The sequence below is a fragment of the Onychostruthus taczanowskii genome, unplaced genomic scaffold (assembly GCF_017590055.1).
Source record: "Onychostruthus taczanowskii isolate IOZ18803 unplaced genomic scaffold, ASM1759005v1 scaffold1, whole genome shotgun sequence".
Lineage (NCBI taxonomy): Eukaryota > Metazoa > Chordata > Aves > Passeriformes > Passeridae > Onychostruthus > Onychostruthus taczanowskii.
In genome coordinates, this window is record NW_024496525.1 from 11,059,795 (window position 1) to 11,086,404 (window position 26,610).

Sequence of the window (26,610 nt, forward strand, 5' to 3'; positions counted from 1 at the left end):
ATTTTCATAACAGAACATATTTTTATGTCTCTATCTGTAGTGTCTTTTACTTGTTTTAACTTTTAAGAAAACCAGTTTAACCTTGCAATATTTTTATGCAATATCAGGCTTTTACAGGTGCTGAATTTTAAATATAGAAGCAACAAGTAATTTGCTTGAGAGAACAAATGAGATTAACAATAGAACAGATTAAAACTACATTTACAGCTTTATAGCTTACCCTGTCCATTGTGTGGAGGCACATGCATGAGAATCAGTTACTAAGAATCCTTACGTATAACAATATAAATGAAGACCATTATTCTATCTTGGCCACTTTACTACCTGTATCATGAAACCCTCAGCTTGTATTGAGGCAAGATGTGCTAACTATTAGGGAAACACATAAGGAGCTAGAGTTTCCCCTGCAAGAAGGTTAAGGTTTCAGACCATGCACGCTCCTCTCTTGAATGTTGCATTTTGATGTAGTGAAATGATGCAGAAAGTTTACTGGTTTTAATAAAATGTTAGCACTAAGGAGAGGTCTTTAAATACATGAAATTGACTTTTAACAAAAGAAAACAACACTACTGTGCGATAGTAAGTTTTACTCTGTAAGAGTTTAGTGTGTCTACCCAAGTTTACAGAAGTTGCTACAGAAAAACAGTCATCTCTGTATGAGTCATGGCAACAAAAGTCATAAAAACCCAACCACACAAAACTCTGATATGCAGACAACATTATCACTAGTAAAAAGGCAAAGGAATCAGATTCCACATTTACCTGAGCTTCTATTGAATTTACAAGCCCCACAGAAGTGATCAAAACTAATGATTCTGCAGAAGTCCATCAATTTCAGATTAGAGAATATAGTACATATGTTTAATAGTAGAGCACATTCTACAGAAACATTATCACACTAAACAGTCCTATCATACCAGGAGGGATGAGTGGAAAGAAATAGACACAACCAGCTGAAAACAGAAAGGACTTTGTAACAGGATGATATGAGGCACTTCTTTGTCAAAAACATTGCCAAAGCGAACCATGCATGTGTATTTTGCACCTCGGGTCCTGAGTCCTGAAGCCTCAGGAAACCCAGCAATGAAGGAAACAGAAAGGCATTTTTGTACAGAACTCTGCCAGACATTTGTACCTTTTTAGCTATCTTTCTCACATGCCCAGTGTATTTTATAGAGCCTGTGCTATTCATTTGTGCTCCAGTTCAAGGTATGTGAGCATGCACAAAACAAACCCTTACTTTTCTTAAAAGAAAAATGACCAGTTCCAAGAAGAGGGATGTTTTCCATTTTTATGATCAGCCAGTGACCAAGTGAACACTGATATGAATTAACAATCCAAACTAAGTTTACAAGAGGATATAACAAGACCCTCAATATTGAAGTCCCATTTTCATGATGAACAAGTTTTATGATGTACTTGGGCTAGTAATTTTAACTAAAAAATGGAGAGAGTTTTAGCACTTGCTGAAAACGCACTTTGTGAAGTTGGTTTATCTGTAAAACACCTTGCTACACAAAGGCAACTTTCCTACAGATTTGTTTGGTACTTGGTTACAACAAACTGGTTAAAACTTATTAAAATAAATGCACCAGAATGAGAGAAAAAAACTTACAGAAATTTCCTCAGGAAAGCAAGAGGCTTTTGCACAGCAAAGATGCAAACACTTTAAAAGACAGCAGTCTTTTTAAAGTCAGCAGTCTGTTTATAAACCACTGCTGATCACACATAAGTTAAGTAGCTCTTAGTTTGCCAGAAGCAGTAAAACTTGGTAATGCAGAATAAGTGCTTGAATAAACTTTTCAACACACCACATAGCCAAAAACATTACTAGCAAATGTGATTTTTGATTCTGCGAGAAGAAAAAAAGCAGAACTCAGAAATATACTTCAAAATGTATTTCCACAGTATATAAGACAGGCAACTATGATGAATGGAAACCTACAGCCTCTGAAATAGGCAATGAACTTCTGCCAGTATAGGAACTGTATTGTTCTGAGGGTAATTATGAGAACATAATTTTACATTAAGAAGCTAAGTGTTCACCTTATATTTTTTTTAAAAAAACACCCTCATTTAAAGCTAAAATGAGAAGAACCCAAAACAGGTAAAATCACACAATTCAGAAAACAGTTCAGAGTTCAGAAATATCTCTAATGTGCTATTCATAGTCTGTGTTTTAAAAGCTGAAGGACATACATTTACACACACAAAATAAAGCTACCACTGCTTTGTGGTCTGCAGAGTATTTTCACTTATTTTCCCTTATACATGGAAACATACAGTACTCTTAATACAACAGCATCCTGAAATTTTGTAACAGTTTAGATTTCTTTGAAATGAAAAGTCCATTTTATTGTTTTTCAATTAAATCTATTTCCCCGAAAGGTCTTTGAAGGCTCTACAAACTACCTTGCATTTTATTATTGCTGACAGTTATCTAAACCATGCTTGAATGCCCTCTTTATCCTTTAGTGAGCAATTGAAAGATCATATGCTAAAAAGACTTGTGCTTTCTCTTTTTCTAACGCTATAATTAAGGCATTTTAATACATTTCTTCATAGTCATTAAGAGAGCACAATGTTAAAAATTAATGAAATGAGACAATTTTGAGTTTAACAACCATAAATACACACAACATAAATTTGTCTCAATTGTAGATATGAAAAAAAAGCTTTATTGAAATCACATGATGAGATTACTGAATTGTCAAGATTTTGCCTTTGCTGTCTAAGGGTATTTAAATGATGTATGGTAGCCTGACAATACTCCAGTGTTGTTACATACCATACAAGAGAGGTAAACATTTCTGTCAAACATTCAAATTCCACTGGGTTTTTGTTTACCTTATATAGATGTCTATAAAAAGAAGTGGTATTGCTGGATGATGCTGAAATGGGGGAGGAAAAAGGAAAGAGGAAGCAAGACAAAGGCATAGGAAGGGAAAAATGATCATAAGTCAATTGCAAAAAAACTGACATATAATGAAAAATACCACTATAATAACACCCACTTACAGCAATATGTTAATGTTTATAATAGAATAAATAGGATTGTCTTAATTTGGATTTTTTTCCTAAGAAGCAGAGACCACCATATTAATGTATCACATATTTTTGCAAGACAGTAATAAGTGGGTTTCTTTTGTTACATGGTGAAAGAAATTCAGTGTTTCCTAGTACATCATCATCACCTCTATATACACCAATTAAATATAGGGTGCAACACTACTATAGACACATTATTACTGAGTATTTACAAAAGACATTGCAAATGAGAAAATTATATAGCTTATCTTTTAAAACTAAGTTCAGTTTTCCAAGGCTTAAGTTCTTTATGCTTTCTCATCTTAATTTAAAAAGATACAGTGTAACACAGAGCAAGAAGGTAAGGGAGGTTTTATTCTCATAAGAAGGACAAAATAAAAAAAAAAGGGAAGTTGCTCTCCAGAAGATTTTTTAGGGTTGTCAGACTGTTATATTATAAACAACCTTATTAGTCCTTTATAATTACAATAGGTACCTCTGGACAAGACCGAGCAGACATGACAAATGCTTCCAACTTCTTTTTAAATCGAACCTGGAAGGTCATCGCTGAACAAACAGAATGCTATACAACTGGGGCCATAAATTGTGAAAGCCAACAAAAAAGGTAAGTTTTTTGATATTAAAAATTGAAATTATTCTGTTCAGAATTTTTTGTGTAAGATCTGGAAACAGGAGAATGAAATAGCTTGAAAAGAGTAAGTAGGTAAAGAAAAATAAATATTTAGAAACTTTGTTATCAATATGTTTTTGGCAGTTCAACCTGTATTTTATTATTAATACAATATCTTTAGAGTAGTTGCTTTATTTTACAATTATTGTCTTATAGGTAACACCTTAATGAGTATTCATCCATGTTTGCATTTACTTTTTTTACAGCACTATCATGAAATTGTGGACAGTTAAAATAAAACCAGTCAGTTTCAAATCTATGGGATTTGCTTGCTGCTATCCTCAAATCAAGTCAGTAAAAGGATAGCATACTACTGTGCATTTTTCTTACATTTTTATTTTGTTTTAGGATCATTTAACAGTACTGGTAGTTTTGGATTCAATTTAATTTGCATGGAGATAAACAGTAACTTAAGTGACTGGAACTGGAAACCAGTTGATGGATGCACTTTTACATCTCATATTTCAGTTTGGAGAGGAAATGTAAGGATTAAATTAGAAAGCTGTAAACTCTTGATGAGAATTAGTGGTATAGAACAGAAGAAAACGAAACCTTCAGTTATTTTCCTTACAGTTAAGCTGAATGAAATTGTAAATCAACAAAAGATTTGGACAGCATTTAAATCAACAGCTTTAGCTAATAAAAGTTCTAACAGAGGACTGAGCATACCATTTGAAACAAATATGAAATAAATATGAAATATGAATAACTTTAAAAAGAACCATATGAATAGCAAAACAGTAAAATCACCAAAATTTGAGCAAAGGAAATTTGAACTGAAATGTATGATGGGCAATTAAGTACCTATTTTGACAATTCTAAGTGGTCAAGTTTTTAAAGTATGACACAGAAACCTTAACCTATCTATATATGAGTGATAAATGAGGCATTTTGTGTCATTACATTCCCATAAATCACCTTCTTTAACTGCTGATGGCTTTTATCAGCTCTAACCTTTTCAAGCTTCTATCAGAGTGCTAACATTTTCAACTTTGACACATATGCAGTTTACAAATTCTGCAGCTGATTAACTCTGGACAGAAGCTCATTGCCATCATTGTCTTCTTCAAGTTTGATTACAGTTTTAGTGTCTCAAAAACTCACAGGCATCCTTCTTATGCCAGAAAATACCACTTCACTTTGTTGGGCTGGGTTGAAAAGGATCCAAGATATTTCTCCTTTTGAAGTAGGTAAATGAGAATGTACTTTCAAAAGTAGTCTTCTACAGAAAGACTGAAATATGTGTAATTTGAATTAATTTAAAATAAACAGCACTTTCCAAAAAAAAAAAAAAGGTGTAAAATTAATATGATCCATTTTACATGACTTTATAATATAAACAAGCTTGGAATTAAAAAAAAAATTGACTACACAAGAAATGTTGCTGAAAAGTCTCTGAGGTAAAAAATACAAAAAAGTTGAAAAAATTCTAATTATTGCAGTGTATGTGTATATATGGCATTACAGAATATTGCAATTATAAACTGACATGGGCCCTTAAATCATTTTGTGGGACGCCTCACTAAATTCCTCTCTCAACTATTTTGTGAATTTTAAAGATTATAAATAGCAATATCTTGAAACTATGCATTTCAAAGATACAATTTCAGCACTCAGAACACGAAATGAATTCAGCCATGATATACTCAGAGTACAATAAGTAAAAGAGCAGAAAAAAAGGAGAAAAAATGTTTTGCCCTGTGTAAAGACTTCAAGGAACGCTAGGTTTCTGTAAGAACTAAAATTAAATCACCTATTTGCCTGACACATTAAAATTTTGCTATAAGTAGTTGATAAAATAGATTATAAAATCATATCCAGGTGTTTGTCTTACAAAACATTTTAACTTACTGTACTATTCCAACAATAAGAAGACAGCTATACAGTAGCTCTTTCTGCCTTAATAGCATCAGGACACAGTAAGAATGGTATCACAGCTTCAATCTAAACACTTGTATTTGTGCTATTTTTTAAATTTAAAAACATGCAGAATATAATTGCAGATGTATTTCATCTATTGAAACAGCAGTGACTTATTCAGTGAAATGAATTTCCAAGATATAACTTATCTAGACACTGAAACAATGCCCAGGTTTAAAGAGATCCTGTCTTTAATAATGTTAGTGGGACTGAAATTTTTATGTTGGTTGTGTGTCTACCGGAAGCCTGGTACTTCAGATGGTATTAGTTTTGATAAGAGCTAACTAGACATCAGACCTAAATAATGAAACATGAAGAGACAGGTTTGGAACATGTAAATAGGGAATGTCTGCAGAGATTCTGATGCAGCTGATTGTCTCTTGTTGATAAACAACACATCTTAGAAAAACAGAGGATGAAGGAAAAATTTTTGCAGCATCACAACTAATTTAGCCTTGCAGTGTCAATATTTAAGGCCTATCCATAAAAAAATGCAAGTTCTTTATTTCACTAATAATGTCACACAACAGAGAAGCCTGCAGTTACACTTTGACAATTCAGATGTAAATCTTGGAATGCCTGTAAGTATTCATGACAAAGGCACATTTATCATTTAAATAAAAGGACATGATTTCCTGATATTCATATCAAAGACTAGTGATGGATGAGAGCATACTAATCAAATGAAAAGAAGGAACACAGATGCTTACTATTTAGATTAGAAGAGGGAAATGAAGACCTTTTTCCTAAATAAAGATCTAAACATTCATAAAGTATACACACAAACATACACATAACTGTATATAACACACTGTGCATGCTTAGGAGCTTGATATATTCTCTGTAGAATATATATGTATGTAGAAATGCTAAAAATGCTAACTAGAATAACTGCCAGTTTACTTAAGGGCAGAAGAAGCCACATAACACTGATATTGATAAACTCCAGTTAATTGCTTATGAATTTATACTTTCAGAAGCAATTTTAGCTTTCTTCTATTAAAATTCAACAAGTAATAAAACAGAATAGTGTTAGCTTTTTTTTTTTTTTGTAACTTGTTTTCTGATGCCTTAGTTCTAGGTTTAAATTATACTTCTGTAACATCTTCCTATGTAACTTAAAACTGCATAAAATCAGTCTAAACATAACTAAAAACAAAAATGTAGACTACTCAAATGGGATGCAATATTGCAAGATAAATGTTGGACTTCAGAGCCAAACTTTATTGGAAACTTTTACATTTTTGATATTCAAGTCACCATACGTGAGTGTCTTGCTTCATGTGTATCTGAATTTTATCCAACTAATTATGCATGTTTAGGAAGAAGTAATAAACATCAAGAATTTTGCTTACTGAGCATGAGAGTCACAACCACTGCCAGTGAGACAGACCAAAGTTTGTTCAATTTGCAGATTCATATGCAGTGGCAAGGTCCCATGAGGTTCAATGATACTTTCACAAAGTGTTGTCAAATGATGATAACATGCAAGTCCTTAAAATGCATCTCCTTTAAATAGGTAGTAACTACAAAGAAAATCCCTCTGATACTTTTCCATTAAAATTCTGAAATGAGCGAACAACTTCTTGGTATCCTCAAGAAAGTCACTCTAGTTCTGAACAGAGAAAGAAAAGCCTCTTTGCTAACTGGAGAAATATTCATCAAACATACTTGTTTATACCTTGCTGTAGTTATGAAACAAACAAAGTACTAAAAACCTGAAAATAATTTAAGAAATGAGTCCCCATCACACAGTTTTCAAGAATTTACAAGAAGGAACATTTTACAGTCTCTACAAAAGTATGTAATTGAACATAAACTGGTGGTACTGAGGCAGAAAAAATATATTTGAATGAAAAATATTCATAATGCAACAATGTATTTCTTATTGTTAAAATAATTTTTACCAACAGAAATGCATTTGAAGTTAAGAATTATATAATGCAGCGTTTAAAAAAAATACACAACACCAACAAGCATTTTGCTCTGCCACTCAGAAGCTTTAGTAAGACACATCTGATGATGTGCTTAATGCAACTTATCCAAATATGCTCAGTGCCTCCATTAACACAAGATTAGTGTTCTAGGGAAGCAGATTCCTGTGCTCTGGAAACAGGAATCCATGTTGTACAATCACTCAGAATAAACAAAATGCAGGAAGTTTCAATACATACATTTCAGTCTCATCTTTAATCAAAAGAAACTCTCTCAGAGTTCTCACAGACACTGAGTGGAAACATGGTACACTATAGTGTATTTCTTTTTCCTTAAGCCAAGATTTAGGCACAAGGAATTTGTGCAACTGAATGGAAATGTGATTCCTGTCCATTAACTGCCCAGGGACTATTGAATCTACTCATTTTGGACTTCAAATTACTTAGACTGTGCATTAACCTCATCAGTCCCATGCTTTTAAATGATTTATTTACTGAGTCCTACCTGTAATCAGCTACTGACATTACTTATTTTTCCTTATATTAGTACATATAGTTTTGTATTCTATACATAGTAATTTATCATTTAATATATTAAAGGCTCCTTAAAACAAACAAAATTCCTCCACCTCTTGGACCTTTTTTGAAAAATTTACTGGATGCTCAATATATATAATATTCAATAGCATGTGAGAATAATTTTTATGCAACTCTGATAGTTAGAAAGATAGATAACTCAATTATTAGATCATCTATCAAAATATTCAGATGTGTAAGAGGCTACTAAAAAGATTGATGACTGAGAAAGTCCACTGATTCTCTAGCCATCATATCCACACATTTGGCTAGACAACATTTTTCGCTGCCTTCACAAGCAAGCTTCATTACCCATCACTCCACTGAAAAGAGTTTATTATGAGGCTGCCATCTTGGCAAGACTATTATTTAGATGATAAATGTTGGGGGAAAAAGTGTGTCTAGATTTTTTTTTAAACATGAGCTTTTTGACAGATAAAACAAACAGCATCTACATTTCTAATTAACTTAAATTTGGCATATACAAATATAGGTCAGTAAAGCTATGATATGCTACTAGATTATCTTCTGTCTGAATCTTGCCCTTAATTTGCAAAATGTAAATTAACTAATTAGAAGAAAAGCAGCATTATTTGTGACAAAATGCTGCTTCTACTTTTTTTGCTTTGTGACATTTATGATCAACTGTAGTCCTTCATTCTAACTTCTAGTAGATGGATAATTGTGCTCAAACTAATTTATTAGGCTTTTAGCATTGTAACCCAAATAAAAACTTGAGATTTCTGAAGACAAAGAAGCACAACTGCAACATGTAGCTAAACTACATACTTGCCAGTTTTACTTCACAATATCATGCTCTTAAAATATCTTGCATGTATACATGTACGAATATTTTCACTTTCAATGTTCAAGTACCTGACTCCACGGAAAGTCCCTATTAGTATTCTTAAAATTTCCTTGGAATCTCTGCATCCCTTCTGTGTGTGATGCACAGTAAGAATTATACACTTATGCTTTGTTCATGAGTATTAAGAGTTAAATTTCACTTTAGATTCCTATTACCTTCTTCAATTGTCATTTGAAACGGATTAGAGTAGCACCTCCAGAGTTAGAAAAAGGAAGAGGGAGCTGATCATTCTTGAGTTTCAGCCCAGCAACTTGACCTTAAATAAAAAAATATATGATATCATAGCTTACAGAAAGGCATTCTTTTTGCTTTGGATTGGTTTTAACTAGTAGTAGGTAGATAAAGAACTAACACTAAAAGATACATTGAAAATGTCAGATGTAAATGTCAATTAAAAATTACAAGGAATTCTGAAAGGTAAGGTCTGTGGGGGGTTGACATTCTTTGACATAGTGGAGTGTGTGCAACCAGGCCTTTGGCAAGAATAGCAGGATCTATGCTGTCAGCTCTTATCGTACATAAACTTAGATGCTTGTCTAATCTGAATGAGAAATACCAGGAGAACTGGAGCTGAAGCCTTGCAGTTAAATGGAAGGAAGCTGAAAACCCTCTATCCAAATTACATGAATTTCCTGTGACAAGAAAATATTTAAGACAGTACAGAAAAATATAAGGGAAAAAAACATGCAAACAAAGACATATACTGCTTCATTTACTATTTTTTAAGTTCAGGATGTAACAATCTAGTAGTGAAAGAGGCTTACATAAGAGCATTAAATTACAATGAAAATCTCAGTTTCATGCCTGTATGAAATTCAATACCTAAGGAGAACAACGCATGAAAATATATACTTAATATCAATCACTCAAATACGAATGATAATATTAATAAAATATGGTCTGTTCCTTCCTTGCTTTGACAAAAATTAGTTTTGATACAAAATAAAACAATCTACAATACTCAGCAAAACAATTAACTTGTCTTATGCATAAGCCACGGTCTTAGTCAAAATGTCTCCATGCTCTGTTTTTCAACCACATAGTTGAAGAGAGCATGACAGGTTTAAACATTACTTATAACATAAGTATAAGCCAGAGTAAAAAATATATTTTTCATAAGATATATATACTGTTCACGTGTCATTAAATAAAGACAGAAATAATTAATAAGAAATGCTATTGGAGATAGGCTGAATGCAAAGTGCAGAGATAAGCTTCTGTATGTGTTTATGCATGTATATTTGAATGTAAACTTTTATCTGTTATTCATGCAGAAGAACACAGAATTTTATCATCTTCACAAACTACACTACTGGATTTTCTACCAGAAAAATAGTACAAAATGGCATTTTTCACTGCCTTTGGTTCTCAGTTCTCTCCTTGTCTGTAAACAAACATATCTTACTCAGTGCTGTTAAGGTTAGCAAGTTGGCATAGTAATTCACTTAAAAAAAAGTTAATTAGTTTTGAAGAAACTTACTATAAAAGTCCTAAGCAGTAAAAATCACTCTAAACTCTCTATTCTATCTACATCCAGTTTTGTTTAAGATTAATTTAGTAATTCAAGTGGAGCCAGAAGGGAGAGAAAAAGGAGCATAGCAAAACACAGCATGTGTGAAAATCTACAAGCATTAGATAGCTAAACAAACCCTAAGTCCCTCAGTGTTGCAGTAAGGTCAAAACCTTTCAGCATTGTACCAGTATGTCAAAATATGTCAACAAACCATCATACTTCAAGAAGAAGAATGACCTTTCAGCTCTTTATGTTTGGGCCGCTTTGGATACTGGGTATGCATGAACAGTTTTCCTAGCCACTTGACAACTGTAACTCCCAAGATTTCTTCTAAGTCAAGTTGTTACAATGGTTTTCAACTCACCAAAACAATTTTTTAAACTATCTGCAACTGAAGAATACTAAACTTGCTAATAGAACAGAAATCCACAAACTCACAGCAGATCTCCCTCTTCCCTACGACCTACAACCAGACAACAATTATTACTTCAACAGTCTTCACAGTAACCTGTTAAACCAATTTAAAGAGAAGAACAGCAAAAAATGCCTGTAATTAGGATCTCCTGATTCAGGATTTGCTCACATAGAATTCATCCTTACTGTCAATTGTAAATGAATTTGTATGCAACACTTTTCTCACAAAAACCTAGGAACACATTGTCTGTGTTTGTGCTGTGAAATACAATCCTTTGCATAATTTCTCCTTGAATTTATCTGAATTAAATACCCTTTTATTAATTGACAGGGCTCTATGATAATTTAATAATTTTACTATGATTTATAGCTATGAAGTCCCAAGATCAGGCATAGTGTATCAATTAACAACATAATGAATCATGAATTTAGGCTTCCAAAAAGTGTGGTTACTATTTTAAAATTACTTACGGGAAACTTGCTTTTATTCATTCTTTCAAAAAAGCAGAAGCACAGGACTAACCATTTAGAACACAAACAAATGGTGGAAAGAATTGAGTACAGAGATGACTTACAATTTTTATTCAAATAGAAGATGAAATGCTTATTTTTCACTACATGAAATTGCCTTTAGTTAGTAACAGTGTCAAATGTGACATTTTCCTATGTTTTTCCTCTCCTATAGTAAAGTTTCTTTAGCTAATAATGACGTCAAGCTATCTCCTGGGACTCTTTAGAAATTGCATTCCAGACTGTACATACGCCTTAGCCATGCTTGAAGAAGATAGAAAATATAAATTGCTGTATTTGAGTTTATATCTTACAGCAAGTCACTGACAGTGCACCCACTAATTACTGTTTGAACCATGTGTTGCTGATCTGTATATCCTTAGAAAACAGTAGTCATGCCTGTCAGCTCTGACTAACAGACTTTTACAGCTAGGACTCCAATTTTTAATTTAAGTTTAAAAAAAAGTTATAAAATCAGACATTATGGAGGAAAGAAAAAGAAACAGCAACATTCACCTAAACCCTAAAATAATTTACAACATGTTCACAGACCCCATTTTAAAATGTAATCTGTGTAACTTGCTGCTCATGCTCTCCAAATTACCTTTGGTCACACTAACCATTCAATAGCTTTTCTTCTCATAGTTACAACAAATACACCAATGTAGACCAGTGAAAAATGAGAAGTGTGGTAGCTACTACTGGTGCACAAAGCAACTATATTTTGTGCATGGAGTTTCTTTCTTTACCCAGTGGCAGTGTAAGCTACAGTCTGCTCAGTGGATGCCACCGCTCTGGAGGAATAAACAAACTGAGGGAAGTATATTAATCACTCATACTAAGTTTGTCCAGTATATAAAATAGCTTTTTGTCTAAAACATAATGCTACAAAATGAACTTTGGAATATGCAAGACCAAGCTTGCCTTTACCTGTTTCTTTATTATTGAAAAAATCTCAATATCTAAACAACATCCTAAATTATAACTGTGCAAATTCACTGACAAGGTACACTTTGTACATTTTTAATGTGAAGCTTAATTTGAAGATGAGGCTGCAGTGCACCACTGCAATTGAAAATTGCTTAACAATACCATTGATGTATGAGCCATAAAAAACCTTGCTAAGCTGTCCCTGCAGAACTCAGAGTAATAAAAAGGTGTTCTTCTGCACTGAGGTGAACAGACATGGTTGACTGCATCTAGGGAGCTGTTCTGTTAAATGAGAAAGTGCCATTTCTTTCCTGTCAGTACAGACCAATTTAAGACACTCACAGATTTAGTTAGCACAAAGTACAGGACTTAATGAAATACACACATAACAGCAAACAAGCCCCAGCTCTGTTCAAAGCTCTCAGTCAGATTCTGAATAAAATTCATCTTACATCTGTGACATGTGATAAAAGAACACAGAAACTTTTCCAGTTTGACTCACAATTTTTAGATAAGCAATAAAAAAGCTGAACAGAAAAGGTCTAAATCCTCTCACTTTCACTCCTTTCAAAGTATGTAGATTTATGTTTCTATCCACATCTAACAGGTGACACAGATTTTCTCTTGAATTTAATTTCTGCTTTAAGTTCAACCAATGGATCAGGTTTAAAAAACCCTAAACTATTACTTGAGTGCCATATCATCTCTGTTGTGAACTCATGCTTGTTCTCCAAATAATTTTTCTTTCAAGAGGAAGTGAGACAAAAAGGTGCAGTGAATTGACTGAGAATCTGGTTGTCTCTTGAGAGACGTCTGCAGAGACTGATTAAATAATACAGAATTGGTTCACAGTTTGTGCAGTTACACCTGTGTTCTTTCACACAAATAGTTCCAGAGACCAATGAAAGTTAACTGTCTAACCTACATGCCACCTAATCTGTCAAGTGTTCATTAACCCAAATGTCATTATATTAGAAACTACAGTAATTCAGAACTCATTTCAGAAGATGTGGCTCTGTCAGCTTGGCCAAGCAGTACCAAAATTAAAACTAATAGGATTTATTCTTTAAAAAAAATCCCCACAGAAATCTGCCTAATTTCCATAATTAACCTAAATTTTCAATTTAGGGTGTATTTATCTTACTATGGAGAGTTCTAGTTTCCTTTATATGAATGTGAATTCACTATATTTAAGAATCAACCATTTTTGTAGTTGTTTCCAATACAAAAGCTATAACAGTAGATTTAGAAAAATCTCAAAACTACTTCCAAAATGTTTTATTGGTCACATATCATTTCAGTCTAGCTTTTGAAACATTAAAGGTACTTGACTTACAGCACAGTGAGAGATGTTATTCCATTTTTTGAAGTTGAATTATTAATTGGTGCACGTTAAAATTAAAATGAAGTTAGCAACGACTTGGTTTCTTGATAAAAGCATAAGAGAAGTTTCCTTTGGAAATGTCAGATGCAAATGGTACACACTGTTCTCAAATGTTTTACACTAAAATGTGGATAGACACTCCACAGCACAAAAAAAAAAAAAAAAAAAAAAAAGAAAAAAGACAGAAACTGCAATGAAAAATTTATTACAAACAACAACTGGATCAGTGCCTTCATTCTACCTGTCAATGCAAGTTTCACCATATCTCAACTTAGTATCTTTACACTCAAGCTATCAGTTTAAAATTCACTTCTTGGAGGTGTTCTTTGATACCATAATGGATGCCTTCAAACACACCCTTTACACTGAGAAAGTATTCCAGTACATCTAATGGTCTCCTCCCAGCCTGAGCTGCTCCATTTCCTTTACAATGAAGTTCAGTTCAGCACTGTTTGCATCACAATCTTTCCTGCCATTCTCACCATTTGCCTAGATATTGTATATACTCAAATTTCTAGGTTTTATATTCTGTGTTTTACAATTTATTTTCTACAACTCTTCTAGAGCATAGTATCTTCATCCAACAATTGACAGCCTTCCAAGTTTCCCAGTAGCTTGATTCAAATTTTCCAAATCTGTGCTTTCTGGGATTGTCAAGTAAGAGCAGGTCCTTTTAGTATCAATCAAGAATATTGCTGCAGAGCATAATTCTGCACTTTGATGATGTTATTAACAAGATCTGGTTTCCCTTTCTAGCTGCTTTCTATTGAACCTGCTTTTAAGGTATTTCCAAAGATAATGCAAGTTATTTTCACATTCAGGTGAAATACTAATGGTCACCAGACTAGTCTCTGATATTGGCACACACCCCCTTTCTGTTGCATGTTCACACACTTGTGCCATGTTCTCCACTATCCCTCTCATGGTCTCCTGTGGACACTAAGAAGACTTCTGAATTTTTGCTTTAAAAAAATCTGTTATTAAAATTCTTATTTGCCTCACTATCTTGCTTAGGGTTCTAATACATAGAAAAATGGCATTGAAGATGAAGCACTGTAATATTTTTTTGGGGAAAAATTCCTCAATTAAGGAGGTGTCTAGTACCATGGAAAGATTTATAAATACACACAATAATGACTTTTAGAACAATAAAGCAGAAGTATTTTAACCATATTTAAAAGAAAATAACTTTACACTATCAACATGCCACAAATTCTGTCTAGCACAACTTATTTCCCCCTCTATCCTGCAAATACTTACTACATTTTCAACTTGAAGATAATTGTAATCATTGCTTCAAATGTACAAAAGAAATACTTTATTAATAAATAACCATTGTGAAACATACTGTCCTACTTACAATGACAATGAGCAATAACGTCCTTTATACACAAACCCCACTTGGTTAGATGGGGAAGATTTTTTAAACAAATTTGTTACTTTGCACATATTCCAAAATGTTACAGCAAAGTCTTCTTTCTAAGGTATTAAAAAACTGACATCTGACTTCTGTACCAAAATAACTTACTCTGTCATCTAGCATCACTTTAAAATCACCATATATATTTGCTGCACATTAACAATTAACATCTCAATTTTCTGTAAATATTTCAGCACACCAACCTGAAATGCTAATTAATGACATTCAAAATGCCAGATTAGTAACATGCAGAGTCAGTAGTGCTGTATCCAATAACTTCTTTTTAAAATGAAGTCCTCTTTTTCTATAAGGGAAAAAGAATAGAAATATACCTGTTCCAGTAGCTCCAAAACTGGTCTTGCAAGTGGGCTTGGTGGCTACTTTCATCACCAAATGAGGCTTTGCTTTCAATCCAGTGAATTATGTGTCCTTCCACAGCTATGGTGACAGTAGAAAATAAACTGAACTGTAAAAATCACACTCAACAGCCTTAAGACTGTGTTAGGGAATATTCTGTTTACTCCACAGTCTACCACACAATTCATGCTTGCAACCATGTTACATATTTGTAGAAATTATCTTTCATATAAGGGATTTTTAAAAATACCAGAAAATACTTTTAACAGATAATAACATGAATTTCAGTTTAATTACACCCTGTTCCACATATCTGCATTTATTCTAACACAAAGAGAACATAAAGAAAAATAGATTAGACTAAGAAGCAGTTGTATTCTTCTACTACCCTTATGTTGTTGGAAGGTAGTTGTCAGGTAAGAAATTGGAAACTTCTGCTGAATGATAAAAACAGTTAGCAAAGCTGCTAAACACAGACACTTGCCACTAATCCAGAATGGAAGGTATAAGAAAGGGAAGGAAATTTATCCTGGACATGTGTCTGCTTCCTTTCTTTTGTAAAACCAGTTTAGGAGTAAGAAGGCATATGTGAAAAAAATGTGATTTTGAATTTCTTTTTCTTTCTATGATTTAGTATTTGCTTTGGTTCATGTCTTTTCTCATTTCTTGTAGGAGTGAACTACTAATATTGATAAAATCATTTTTTTTTTGGAAAAAGGAATGTCCTCTCTGAAACCAACAATGTAATTTTGCTGAAGAAACAATGAGCATCACTCTAAGAGACCATTATTTCTCCAAAAAGGTGGTTTTGGGTATCATTGTTAAGATCTTTAAAAATGTTACCTTTATTTTGAGTTACCTACAATATCCACAACCACAATGCCTTAGCCTAAATTTAAGACTTGGAATGAGGTTTTCAGAGAATGTTCAAACCTAGAAACCTAGAAACACTATACAAAAATATCACAAGAGGCTGTAGCAGCAAATGATTGACCACAGATGGCAAAATTACTCAGGAAATCTGGGAAAATAACTAATGAAGTCACCACACTAAGCTCTATTTGCCACCACTACCCTGCTATCAGTAACCCAGTTAACTTGTGTAGCCTACACTACTACATCCTTCCCCAACCCCAACACCTTTAGAGCCCAGGAGGTATAAAAGCTGAGGTATAATCAGCTCAGATGCTGTTTCTAAGAAATATCTGCCTTTCCTGGGTTTGTACTAGGTCATGAAGAAAAGAATCCAAGGATTGCTATTCCTTAATTCAGGTCAGACAACAGGTAGAACATGATTTCCTGTAAGTCTCAAGTGACTATAATAATTTGAAAGAAGTAATGCACTATTATTATTTGAATTTGAGACAAATATACGCAAATTAATTAATGACTAATTTTAACCTTCTTTCTAGTAGGGTAATAATACAAAAATAACTATTTTGGCTGTTCCCTGGTATCCCTTCTCAAGAATTAAAAAAAAAAAAAAAAAAAAAAAAGTTGCTTTTCTAGTTTCCTTTTGATCAGGATCCTGAATAGGTGCAACATAATCTCATGTTTCTAATATAAAAGTGGGTACCCTTAACACCAAGTAGGTACTGTGTTTATTATGGTCCACATTACTGGGCAATCTTACTAATGTACACAACTTTCTGAGGAGCAGGTAAAGAGGGAGGCAGGCTCTTTTCAGTGGTGTCCAGTAACAGAACCAGAGGCAATGGGTAAAAACTTACACACAGGAGGCTCCACCTGAACATTAGCAACCACTTTTTCACTATGAGGGTGCCTGGGCATAGGCACACGTTACCTGCAAAGGTTGTGGATTCTCCCTCCTTGCTGATATTCAAGTGCTGTCACATGGCCTCAAGACCAGAAACTTTAACATGACCTTTATACTTATTTTTTTACCTTATTCTTTCTTGCTATTCAGGCTTTTAAAAAAACAGTAAAAACCTGCAGAGTTGTATCTGGATGCAAAGTGGTGGTAAAAGAATAACTGCACAATGACAAACCTTTCTGCAATGACCTACAGGTGTAATGTAATAATCTTAAAACTACTTTGGACAGATTATTTCAGAGTTTAGTTCAGAAGGAGAGTGGGTAGAATACATTAGAGGGAGCAGGGATTTGGAGGTTTTTACTCTTGCTTTTTTCTTTTTTTTTTTGATAATGAGATAAAAACATGCAGACACTAAAGAAGAAACACTGGGTAACACTGTTTAGGATCAAACCTCTCTGACTGAAATTAGAAGTTCTTAGAATTATTGGGTAATTCATGAAGAGACTTATTTGCAGTATCCTAGAATATGCTTCACTTAAGTAGCCATAATATTTTAGCATGAGTACTTCTACACAAAATAATAAAAATTCTTTTAAAAGACTTACCTACTGGTACTTCTAAAATAAAGTCTGGTGTTTTGTCATAACCCTTTGCACGAAGCTGATCTTCAGCTGTACATAGAAAATAAGAACTACTGTTTATAAAACTATTCCATTAAGTAGACAGCAGCATAATTAATTTTATTCTAAATAAGAGTGCAAGAATTACTAATGCAGTCATACATATCTTTCTTATGCATGCAATGCTGTGTCAGATTAAATGAACCTTTGTAGAAAACCTGAAGCATGGATATAAAAATGCTTCTTTGTCATCCCTGCATTTTTATGTCTTCATTATAAACATCATTAATTCAAGCTGTCATACAATATTTTATAACCTCCAAATATTCAAAATAAAGAGGTATATTCACTGATTGAAAGAAGAGTCTCTCCACCTTTGGATGTGTTAAGATTAATCCTACCAACACCACAAATGTAGATAAAGTGTCACTGCTGCCTTGGTTTTATTTTTAATGTTAGCATAAAGTTATTAAAGAAAAAGAGCAAGAAAAGCCTTCTCTCCCAGAAATTTATTAACGAAGACCCATAATTTTAGTTTCTCTTGCATTCTGGATTCTGTAGAATTTTTCCAGTTTCTGAATATAGAAAGATTTAGACATTCTGCTAACATTACATCTACAACTTTATGGCTTAAAAATATTAAAGATGAGTATTTCAATAAATAATAATGAGTGAGCAAGACAAAACTGCAAAAGGCAAAAGAAGCTCCCTTAAAAAAAAAGGAAAAAAAAGGAAAAAAATCTCATGCCACCCTTTAACATTTTTTCAACTATTGTCCTTGATTTCTGATATCATTACATCGGTATGTCTGAAACACCATTTCTCCATTAGAATTTGGAGTGACCTGGTCATTCAATTCCAGGCATGGCTTTCTGTCTTCACCCAAGCTCAACTAATGGCACTACCTAGTAACAAGTAAGGCTGTGTAGCCCCTTAACACCTACTGGGCTGTTGACATTGTCATGCATCCCATTCGCCTTTCTACATCACCTTTGATTAAAATTAATGGTCCATTCTCACTGTTGGGTAGCTTATTTCCAATCCATTTATCAGGTTAGGACACTAGTTTCATGGCCAATGTTCAGAACTCAGTTTTTGAATACTTTGTGCAAATCCTGAAAGGTCAGCAGTTTGAGTCCAAGTAACATTTTAATGACAAGAAAAACACACTAACTTAGAAATCAAAATACTGTAGTAGTGCCAAAATCAAACCCTCCAACTCTTTTTCACTGAAGAATATAACTCTGAAGTATTCTATACAGTGAACTAATTCTGAATGTGGTACAGAAGTAAATTTGGAAAGCTGAACATTCATGTCAAAGTAAACTACAATAGCTGTTTATTCTTTTTGAATGGTACTATTTTTTTTTTTTAATTTTGAGAGCATTTCTTCACTATAAATAGACTACACTAAATATAAGCCTTTGCAATGTGACACTTCATTATCACATGATAAGATAATGAAAAACCTTTATAGGATTTGGAGACAGACTTGGTTTTTGACTATTTTTTGAAACTTAGATTGTCACGTGTACAGATAAATGATGTAAAGATCAAGAAGGTTCTAATTTAACAGACCCTCTGAATAAAAAGTTTTATGCCATAACATAAAAATGATTTAATGTTCTATGCAATCTTTTAATCCTTATTTTAAAAAACCAACAAAATAATTTTATCCAAATCTAGTTAACTGCAACCTGCTCTTAATGGCTTAAAATAATCTAGCATAGACAATAGGATGTCCCAGCTGAAATTGTGTTCGTTTAAGAGCAATAGCAATGGAAAGGTCAGTCTTTTCACATTTAACAAATGCTAGTACCCCAAAATAAGGGAAATGCACCTTAAAAAAACTTACTGAAAACCAAAATAGACGTAAACACATGTTTCATAGGTCAACATGGCAGGTCTCTGAACTGGAATCTGCATCAGCATTACTTTTAATATTCTTCAGCAGATTATTTTTTTCAAGGGTGCCTGATTACCTTTAAAATATTTTAATACTAAATGGCTTGGAAAAGAACATGGTTTTTGTTTTATATCTGGTTCTAAATGTCTTCATGTGGTTTTTCCTAGCATTCCGTACTGTGATTAACATTGGAAAACATATTAAAGACCATGTTTATTATTGATGTATCTATCATGTGCAGAAACAGAACTTTGCATTACTATTTCTCCAAGTGTTTTGAAGTTTTATAACTCTGGGGAAGAAATAATTACTGAAACTCCTCACAATCACCATAGAATTTTTGTTTTAAACCATAACACCATCAAAAAGAAGTACTAGCTTTTCAGTCCAGGTATGTTACAGAGGCAGCATTCTGCACCTCAAAAGATCTTTAGACTCTATCATGTATTAAAAAATAATTCAGTAACTGCTTGAAAGCCAGCCCACAGCAGTTTTGACAGTGACATTTATAAATCCTCAGGTCTGCAAATTATGTGGAAACAGCCCTAATAAGTAGTTTGTCAACAGATACCCCATTAATTTAGATTTTCAACAAAACTGCAGCTTCATCTTTACCATAATGTCACACTCAATCAGAACCATTTAACACATCATTGTTCTTATACTAGCCCTCCTCTACTGATGCATGAATGAGCTACAACTGCAAATTTAAGATTACAGCAGAAAACACTGATCAGATTTCATGATTTATATCCACTGGCGGGAACCAAGGGAGGATAAAGCTCAGTACCTCCCCATATATCTAAAAGCTTTCCTAACATATTCATGATAAAGATACAAAAATAAAAATCCTATACAGAACTTAGAAGCTCCTGGCATTTCAGTATGGCACGTGAAGCTGTGAGCCTGTTTTGATAAAATGCTTCTATTGATCACTTTAATCTCAGGCCAAGTGATAAAGACTGGAGAGCTGTGTTTTTGCTGAAAAGAGGACATGGTATATGAAGCACTTTTCATGATGAGTGGATTAATAAAATGTAACCCCCATTAGTGTGTATAGGTTTCCAATCAATTCTGGGTGAGCCTGAAGGTGTTACTTCTGATCTGTAGGCTTTAAAACCCAACTGCTCTAGAAACAGACAAATTCTGTCCAGAACTTAAAAAGCTGCTTCATGCTCTAAGACTATACTGAGGCACTTCATATCCACTGCGTCCTTTGACTGTACTTTCCTCTCCTGTACTAGACTCTCTGTTGCCCAGGTGAACACATCTGATACAAACCCCCTGACTATTGTTGAAGGACAGTACAGTGGAACAGTACCCTAATATGGGAACTGCAATTGCAAAATTTCTGTTTCTTTGAAACTTGTTAAAAAGTAATGGAATTACAAGCCATAAGCCATGTAAATCATAAGCCTTCTTCAAAACGGGAATGACAAATTATGCAACAAAGCCCGAATTTGTAGACCTATGGGAAATACTGGCATCTCTTCTGTTTTTCTGGTGTTTTCTTCAAGCAATTTTGGAACTAGTTTTTCAGAAAGGAAAGGTTGTATTGCAAGGGACTTGGTAGGGATCGTCTTACAGACACTAGGGAAAAGGGTTTTTTAAAGAATATCCCAAACACGTCTAAAATCTGAAATACATCCGTGATCACAGATATAATAAATGCAAATCTTAACATATCTTAAATCATGACTAAACAATATTTCACTATATATAAAAATTATGAATAACAAACTAATCTCTCTCATTTCTATCTTCGTATTCTAACAAGTTAACCTATTCTAGATATTTTAATTCAATAGCACAAATTTCTTGGAGCTAATTTCTAAAGAAAAAATTTATCCTTATCCAAACTCATTAAACAGTAAAATTTAAATGTGATTTTTATACTGCTTAAGCTTACACAAGCCAAATAAAATGATAATTCGTTGGGTTGAGGATCCCTTAGTGAGCCATCCAGTCCATTCCCTTGTATTGTGATGGGATTGATTTCATTACCAGCTTTGATAGATGAGTGTCAAATCCAGACTTGAATTTTTCATTGAAGGTGATTCCACAACCCTTCCTGGCAGTTTGTTTTATATTTATTGTTCCTAGAACTGTTTGGCATTTTAACTTGCCATCATTTCTACAATTACAGCTTAAGCCTATTACCTGTATCTATGCTCTTATAGTGAAATAAGAAAATCTGCCTCTTTTTATTTTCATAGTGTCATTTGCAAGCTTGTATGTGATAGTTAATCCTGTCCTTTTTTCACTTTTCTCTAAAATAAAAGAGCATACTAATTCTGTTCCTAAATAATATGGACAAATCTCTTAAAAAGCTTAAAAACTTCTAACTTTCTAGCTTTCTAACTTCTTAAATTTGTTTAAGGTTTCCAAAATCTTAACCTCATATAGCTTCAGTAGAGATCATATCTCCAGGTAAACCCAGAAAAATTCACACAAATTTAGTACAATGCTCAACCATTAACAGAAGAGAGCATTTCACTTCACTGTCTTTCCATCACATAATGAATCCAAGATTTAAGAAGTCATTGTTTGTGATCACATTTACAGAATGGATACTTTACACATTAATCTTTGTTTCAATGGCACTTAGGTAAAAGAAACATGCTGCAGGCTAAAAGAAAAAAATGGAAGTAGCTTCCTAACTAATTAATCCTTAAAATAACTAAAAATTGGGGGTGTAAAAAAGAGTAATTGCATTGATTGGGAAAAAATTCAGTAGAAACTGCACAGCAAAGTAAATGAGTGAATCTTCTAGCAGTTCTTTAATACATAAAGCATTCTGAAGCTAATATTTCATATGCTTCTTCCTAAATCTCATAAGGCCTGGATTATGGCTAATATCTCATGACACCAAAAGTAATACTACAGCAGATATTAAAGCATTTTTTTCAGCTACTTATTCTATAAAATATTAATTGCAAGCCTGTGCATGTGCTGTATATATAGGATATTAGGTAACTGAGTTCCTGCTCAGTTCTAAATCAATAAAAGATAACAGATATAGCATCAATCATATTTTACTCTTCCTTCACTACCTAATATAAGGAGCATTTGGGCTGAATTTTATCCTAGGTAAACAGTTACCAACATCTCTAAAGTCAAGACTTCACTGGATAGCCTCTACTACAGATTCTTACCTATGAAAGAGAGATTTTTTTCCAAAAGCATTTCTCGCAGCAAGACTTCGTGCTCATGCCCAATAGCGCTGATAGCTTCAGGTTAAGAAATGGAAGATTACTTTGGAAAAGAAGCTACTTCATAGAAACATCATAGATAGAATTTATTTGCCTTCATCTGCATTTCAGAAGTGACCAGTGATATGAACTCTAAGTTTTGAAAATCCTTATAGTGATTTTTAGAAGCATACACAACTTTGCAAAAATCAGATTATTGTACCAACAGCATACACTTTATAGAATTAAAACCAATCTGACCATATTTATTCAGTATCTTTAAGGGCAGTATTTCCATTTCGCATTCCATACTGTTTATTCTTCTAAATATAAAAGACAGTGTGATCTTAAAACATGCAGTAAAATACCTTTAAAGTTCCACTTTACTGACTAGTAACCAATTCTCCAATCCAGCAAAGGATGAAACAAACTGGTTTTCTTTCTTAAATTCTGAAATTGATAGGTACTACATTAATCTGAAACATTTTCCTGTAAAAAAAAAATCCTTTCAATTGATTTTTCAGAAGCATGAACTAATGTTAGGGAAAGATGAAGCCATATTTTATAGTGAGGTCCTTTTCACTTCACTGACAGCCTGTTGATCCAATGTGCTATTCACTGGAATATGTAAAAAAATCACCATATTAAGCATTTTTAATATATCCTCCTGGAGGTCAAAGTTCTATTCTGGAAGCTTTTAAGAAGAATCCTATGGAATAATATGACAAAAGATCTAATGTTAAAAGCAGTTAGGCTCCAAATTCTGTTTAAAGTAACTTCTTAAAACTTAAACTACAGATCATCTTACTATTACGGTTAAGTAATTACCTTATATGAACCCTTCATACTGAACAGCAAAGAAATAATTCTATGGAATCACTTCATATGTACATACAGCTTATATCAATTGAAACTATGTATTATGTTAAACTCTACTAGCAATTTCAGAAGGGACAAATGAAGAATGGCAAAAAGGTAAGAAAAATACTGCAAACAGAACTTACAATGCACCATAAGCAAAAACACTTAGTCTACAATAATACCTGTTATTGATGTATGGCAATGACCATGGGGCAAAACTTGTAAATAACATCACAAGCCATTTTCTACTCATGCAATCTAGCAGCCTAGTTTCCCGTAAGCATCTGAACTATTACTGAAAAATAGCCTCTTGGCATTTACAAAGAGGTTGACTTCATACTTTGGTCCACGCATATACAATTAGATAGTTATATTTAAAATCAATATGCAATCCTTCAGAAGACATTATGCTTTTAAAACCTTAACTTTAAATTGATTTTTAACTATTTTATGCACCTCAAAATTAACATCTAATTCAGCAACATACTTACAGTAATGCACTCACACAGCTTAGTATTAAACTTTTCTGTACCAAATGGAATTGAAAAACTCCTAATTACTCTCATTGATGTCACTGCATATTCAACAACCGATTTGAGCCAGAATATGAGGAGGATATAAAAATCTTTTCTAGACTGCAGGCAAATAAGTCTTAAAAATGGTCCATAATTCTACATACATGTCTTTGTTACTTTTAACTTGGTACTTTCATAAAACTACAGCCAGATTGCTCATCCACAAAATATTAATCTCAAAATTCTGGATATGAAAACCAGTGATCAACAGCCCTTTAAAATGTGTGGCTTATTAGATTAATCCACTTTCAGAGCACTTTGTTTACTCGTGAAGATAGTCTCAATGAATATTTAAAATTACAATTAAAAGCACAAAATACAAAGACAATTAGAACTTTATCCTGCTGCTGTTAAAATTAATGGGGATAGGGCAGAGGATGTAGTAGACAAAAGTGTTTCTAGCAGAAAGTAAGTATTTTTAAGGAGTGACACTCACATGTATCACAACTACACAAAGTACTGGTTTTCATTAATAACTAAACATCACTGCAGCTTTCCTATCTGCACCTGTACAGCAAAACCAGGATTTTCCCCCAAACTGCATGCAGATTTATGCAAGGATTCTCTAGGACTTGGGAAGGAACTGCCTTACTAGCCTGCTCAGTGACAGCAGGCCATGATTTTGAAAGTTTTCCTTTGACCGCAGACTGAAACAGAAGAGCTGCTCCTTCAGGATTTTATTAAAATAGATTTGGGTTCTTAGCAATCATTCCTACCAAATTATAATCTTAGTCTGGAACACCCAGTGCCACATGGAGTTCCCTCAGTGTACACACCATATGGCTCTCTGATTAACTATTTCAACACTACAAAAAAAAATCCCTGCAAATATTCTATTTTATATATATATAAGGTTTTTTTACTACACCTAAATCTCCTTTAAGAAGAAGAGAAATAAAAGAACTGCACTGGAGTGTCAGATAGGAGTTTAAAAATACTAATCAGTCAATCACACCTGAACTGCACTTGAAAAAATTTTAGTTAAAACTCATATTCATAACAAAGCAAAGCCATAATGTTGAACACTATGTATGTAATTTATTAATTTCATCACAGAATAACTGAGATTAGAAGGTATCTCCAGAGATCGTCTAGTCCAACCCCACCAGTCAAAGCATGGTCTATTAGTCTAAAGCAAAAACCAGATATGCATTTCAACGAATCAAAACCAAAGAGGTTCAATCAGGCATAGATATGAATGTGTAACCAGCAAACTGACATCTTCCCATGGTCCATCTGATACTTGTTAGCTCAGAGAAAGCTCTGCAGTGACCCTCTAGCTGACTGAATGTAAAAGAGAGGAGTATGAAATGTGTTTTGTGAAGCAGAACTTTATGTCAGGTTAAAGCTAGACACATCTCTTCCACACAGTCTAAGCTCATCAATTGTGCACCTAAAATTTTATGGGAAAGGATACTGTTTGATGCAGTCCACCAGTGGTCCATAACAACAGTCATTCACAGTACACTGCAGACAAATAAGAGAAGTAGTATACTGATGGGCAACTACAAAACCATTATAGTTAAAGAGTATCTTAAAAACAGTAATTACTTTTCCTCAAAAAGGCTATCAGATGCTGTTCAGATTTAATCACAGAAAACAAAAACTGCATGCTTTTATTCACTATAAAAGCAAGCTATTAAAAAGTGAAATGCTCCCCTCACAAATATTGCACTGCCATTTACAGTGCACTCTGACCTCACTGATAGTTTATGATGACAGTAATTAAATGAGGTTTAAAATCTTTTACTCTGCTAGGCAGATAACAGAATTGCCACAGGAAAGAAAAAAAAAAAAAAACCCAAACCAAACCAAACAAGTGTGATTAATACCTGATAGACTTGATTTGCTAGCACTCCATCTGGAATCTGAGAAGGGTCCCGTAGCATGCTATTAATAAGAGTTTTGGAGGCTAGAGAAATAAAAATTAAAAACATACAAAAAACCTGTTAGCTCAGTTACACTTTATTAATAAAAACATTGATATTAACAATTTTGAAAATTATCCACCCAGCAAATTCAAACTTACAAATTCATAAGTACTTACCCATTCTGATACAATTATCTCTGAAGTCTTGAACCACCAAAGGATTTTATCAGCCCAAGGTGAGAGTAGGCCCTTATTTACTTAGTTCT

At 33.4% G+C, this 26,610-nt stretch overlaps 1 protein-coding gene across 4 annotated transcripts in view; it reads right to left on the reverse strand.

Annotated features, from left to right (window-relative positions):
• CDIN1 (CDAN1 interacting nuclease 1) overlaps positions 1-26,610 on the reverse strand; it is a 124,073-nt gene that overhangs the window by 46,298 nt on the left and 51,165 nt on the right. For all 4 annotated transcript variants that reach the window (XM_041396193.1, XM_041396201.1, XM_041396177.1 and 1 more), the window contains 5 exons: positions 26,307-26,386; positions 25,892-25,941; positions 23,003-23,070; positions 17,927-17,992; positions 15,520-15,625 (listed from right to left, as the gene is read on the reverse strand). In XM_041396193.1, coding sequence (XP_041252127.1) covers positions 15,520-15,625; positions 17,927-17,992; positions 23,003-23,070; positions 25,892-25,941; positions 26,307-26,386 — 370 coding nt within the window. The remainder of the gene's footprint in view (positions 1-15,519; positions 15,626-17,926; positions 17,993-23,002; positions 23,071-25,891; positions 25,942-26,306; positions 26,387-26,610) is intronic.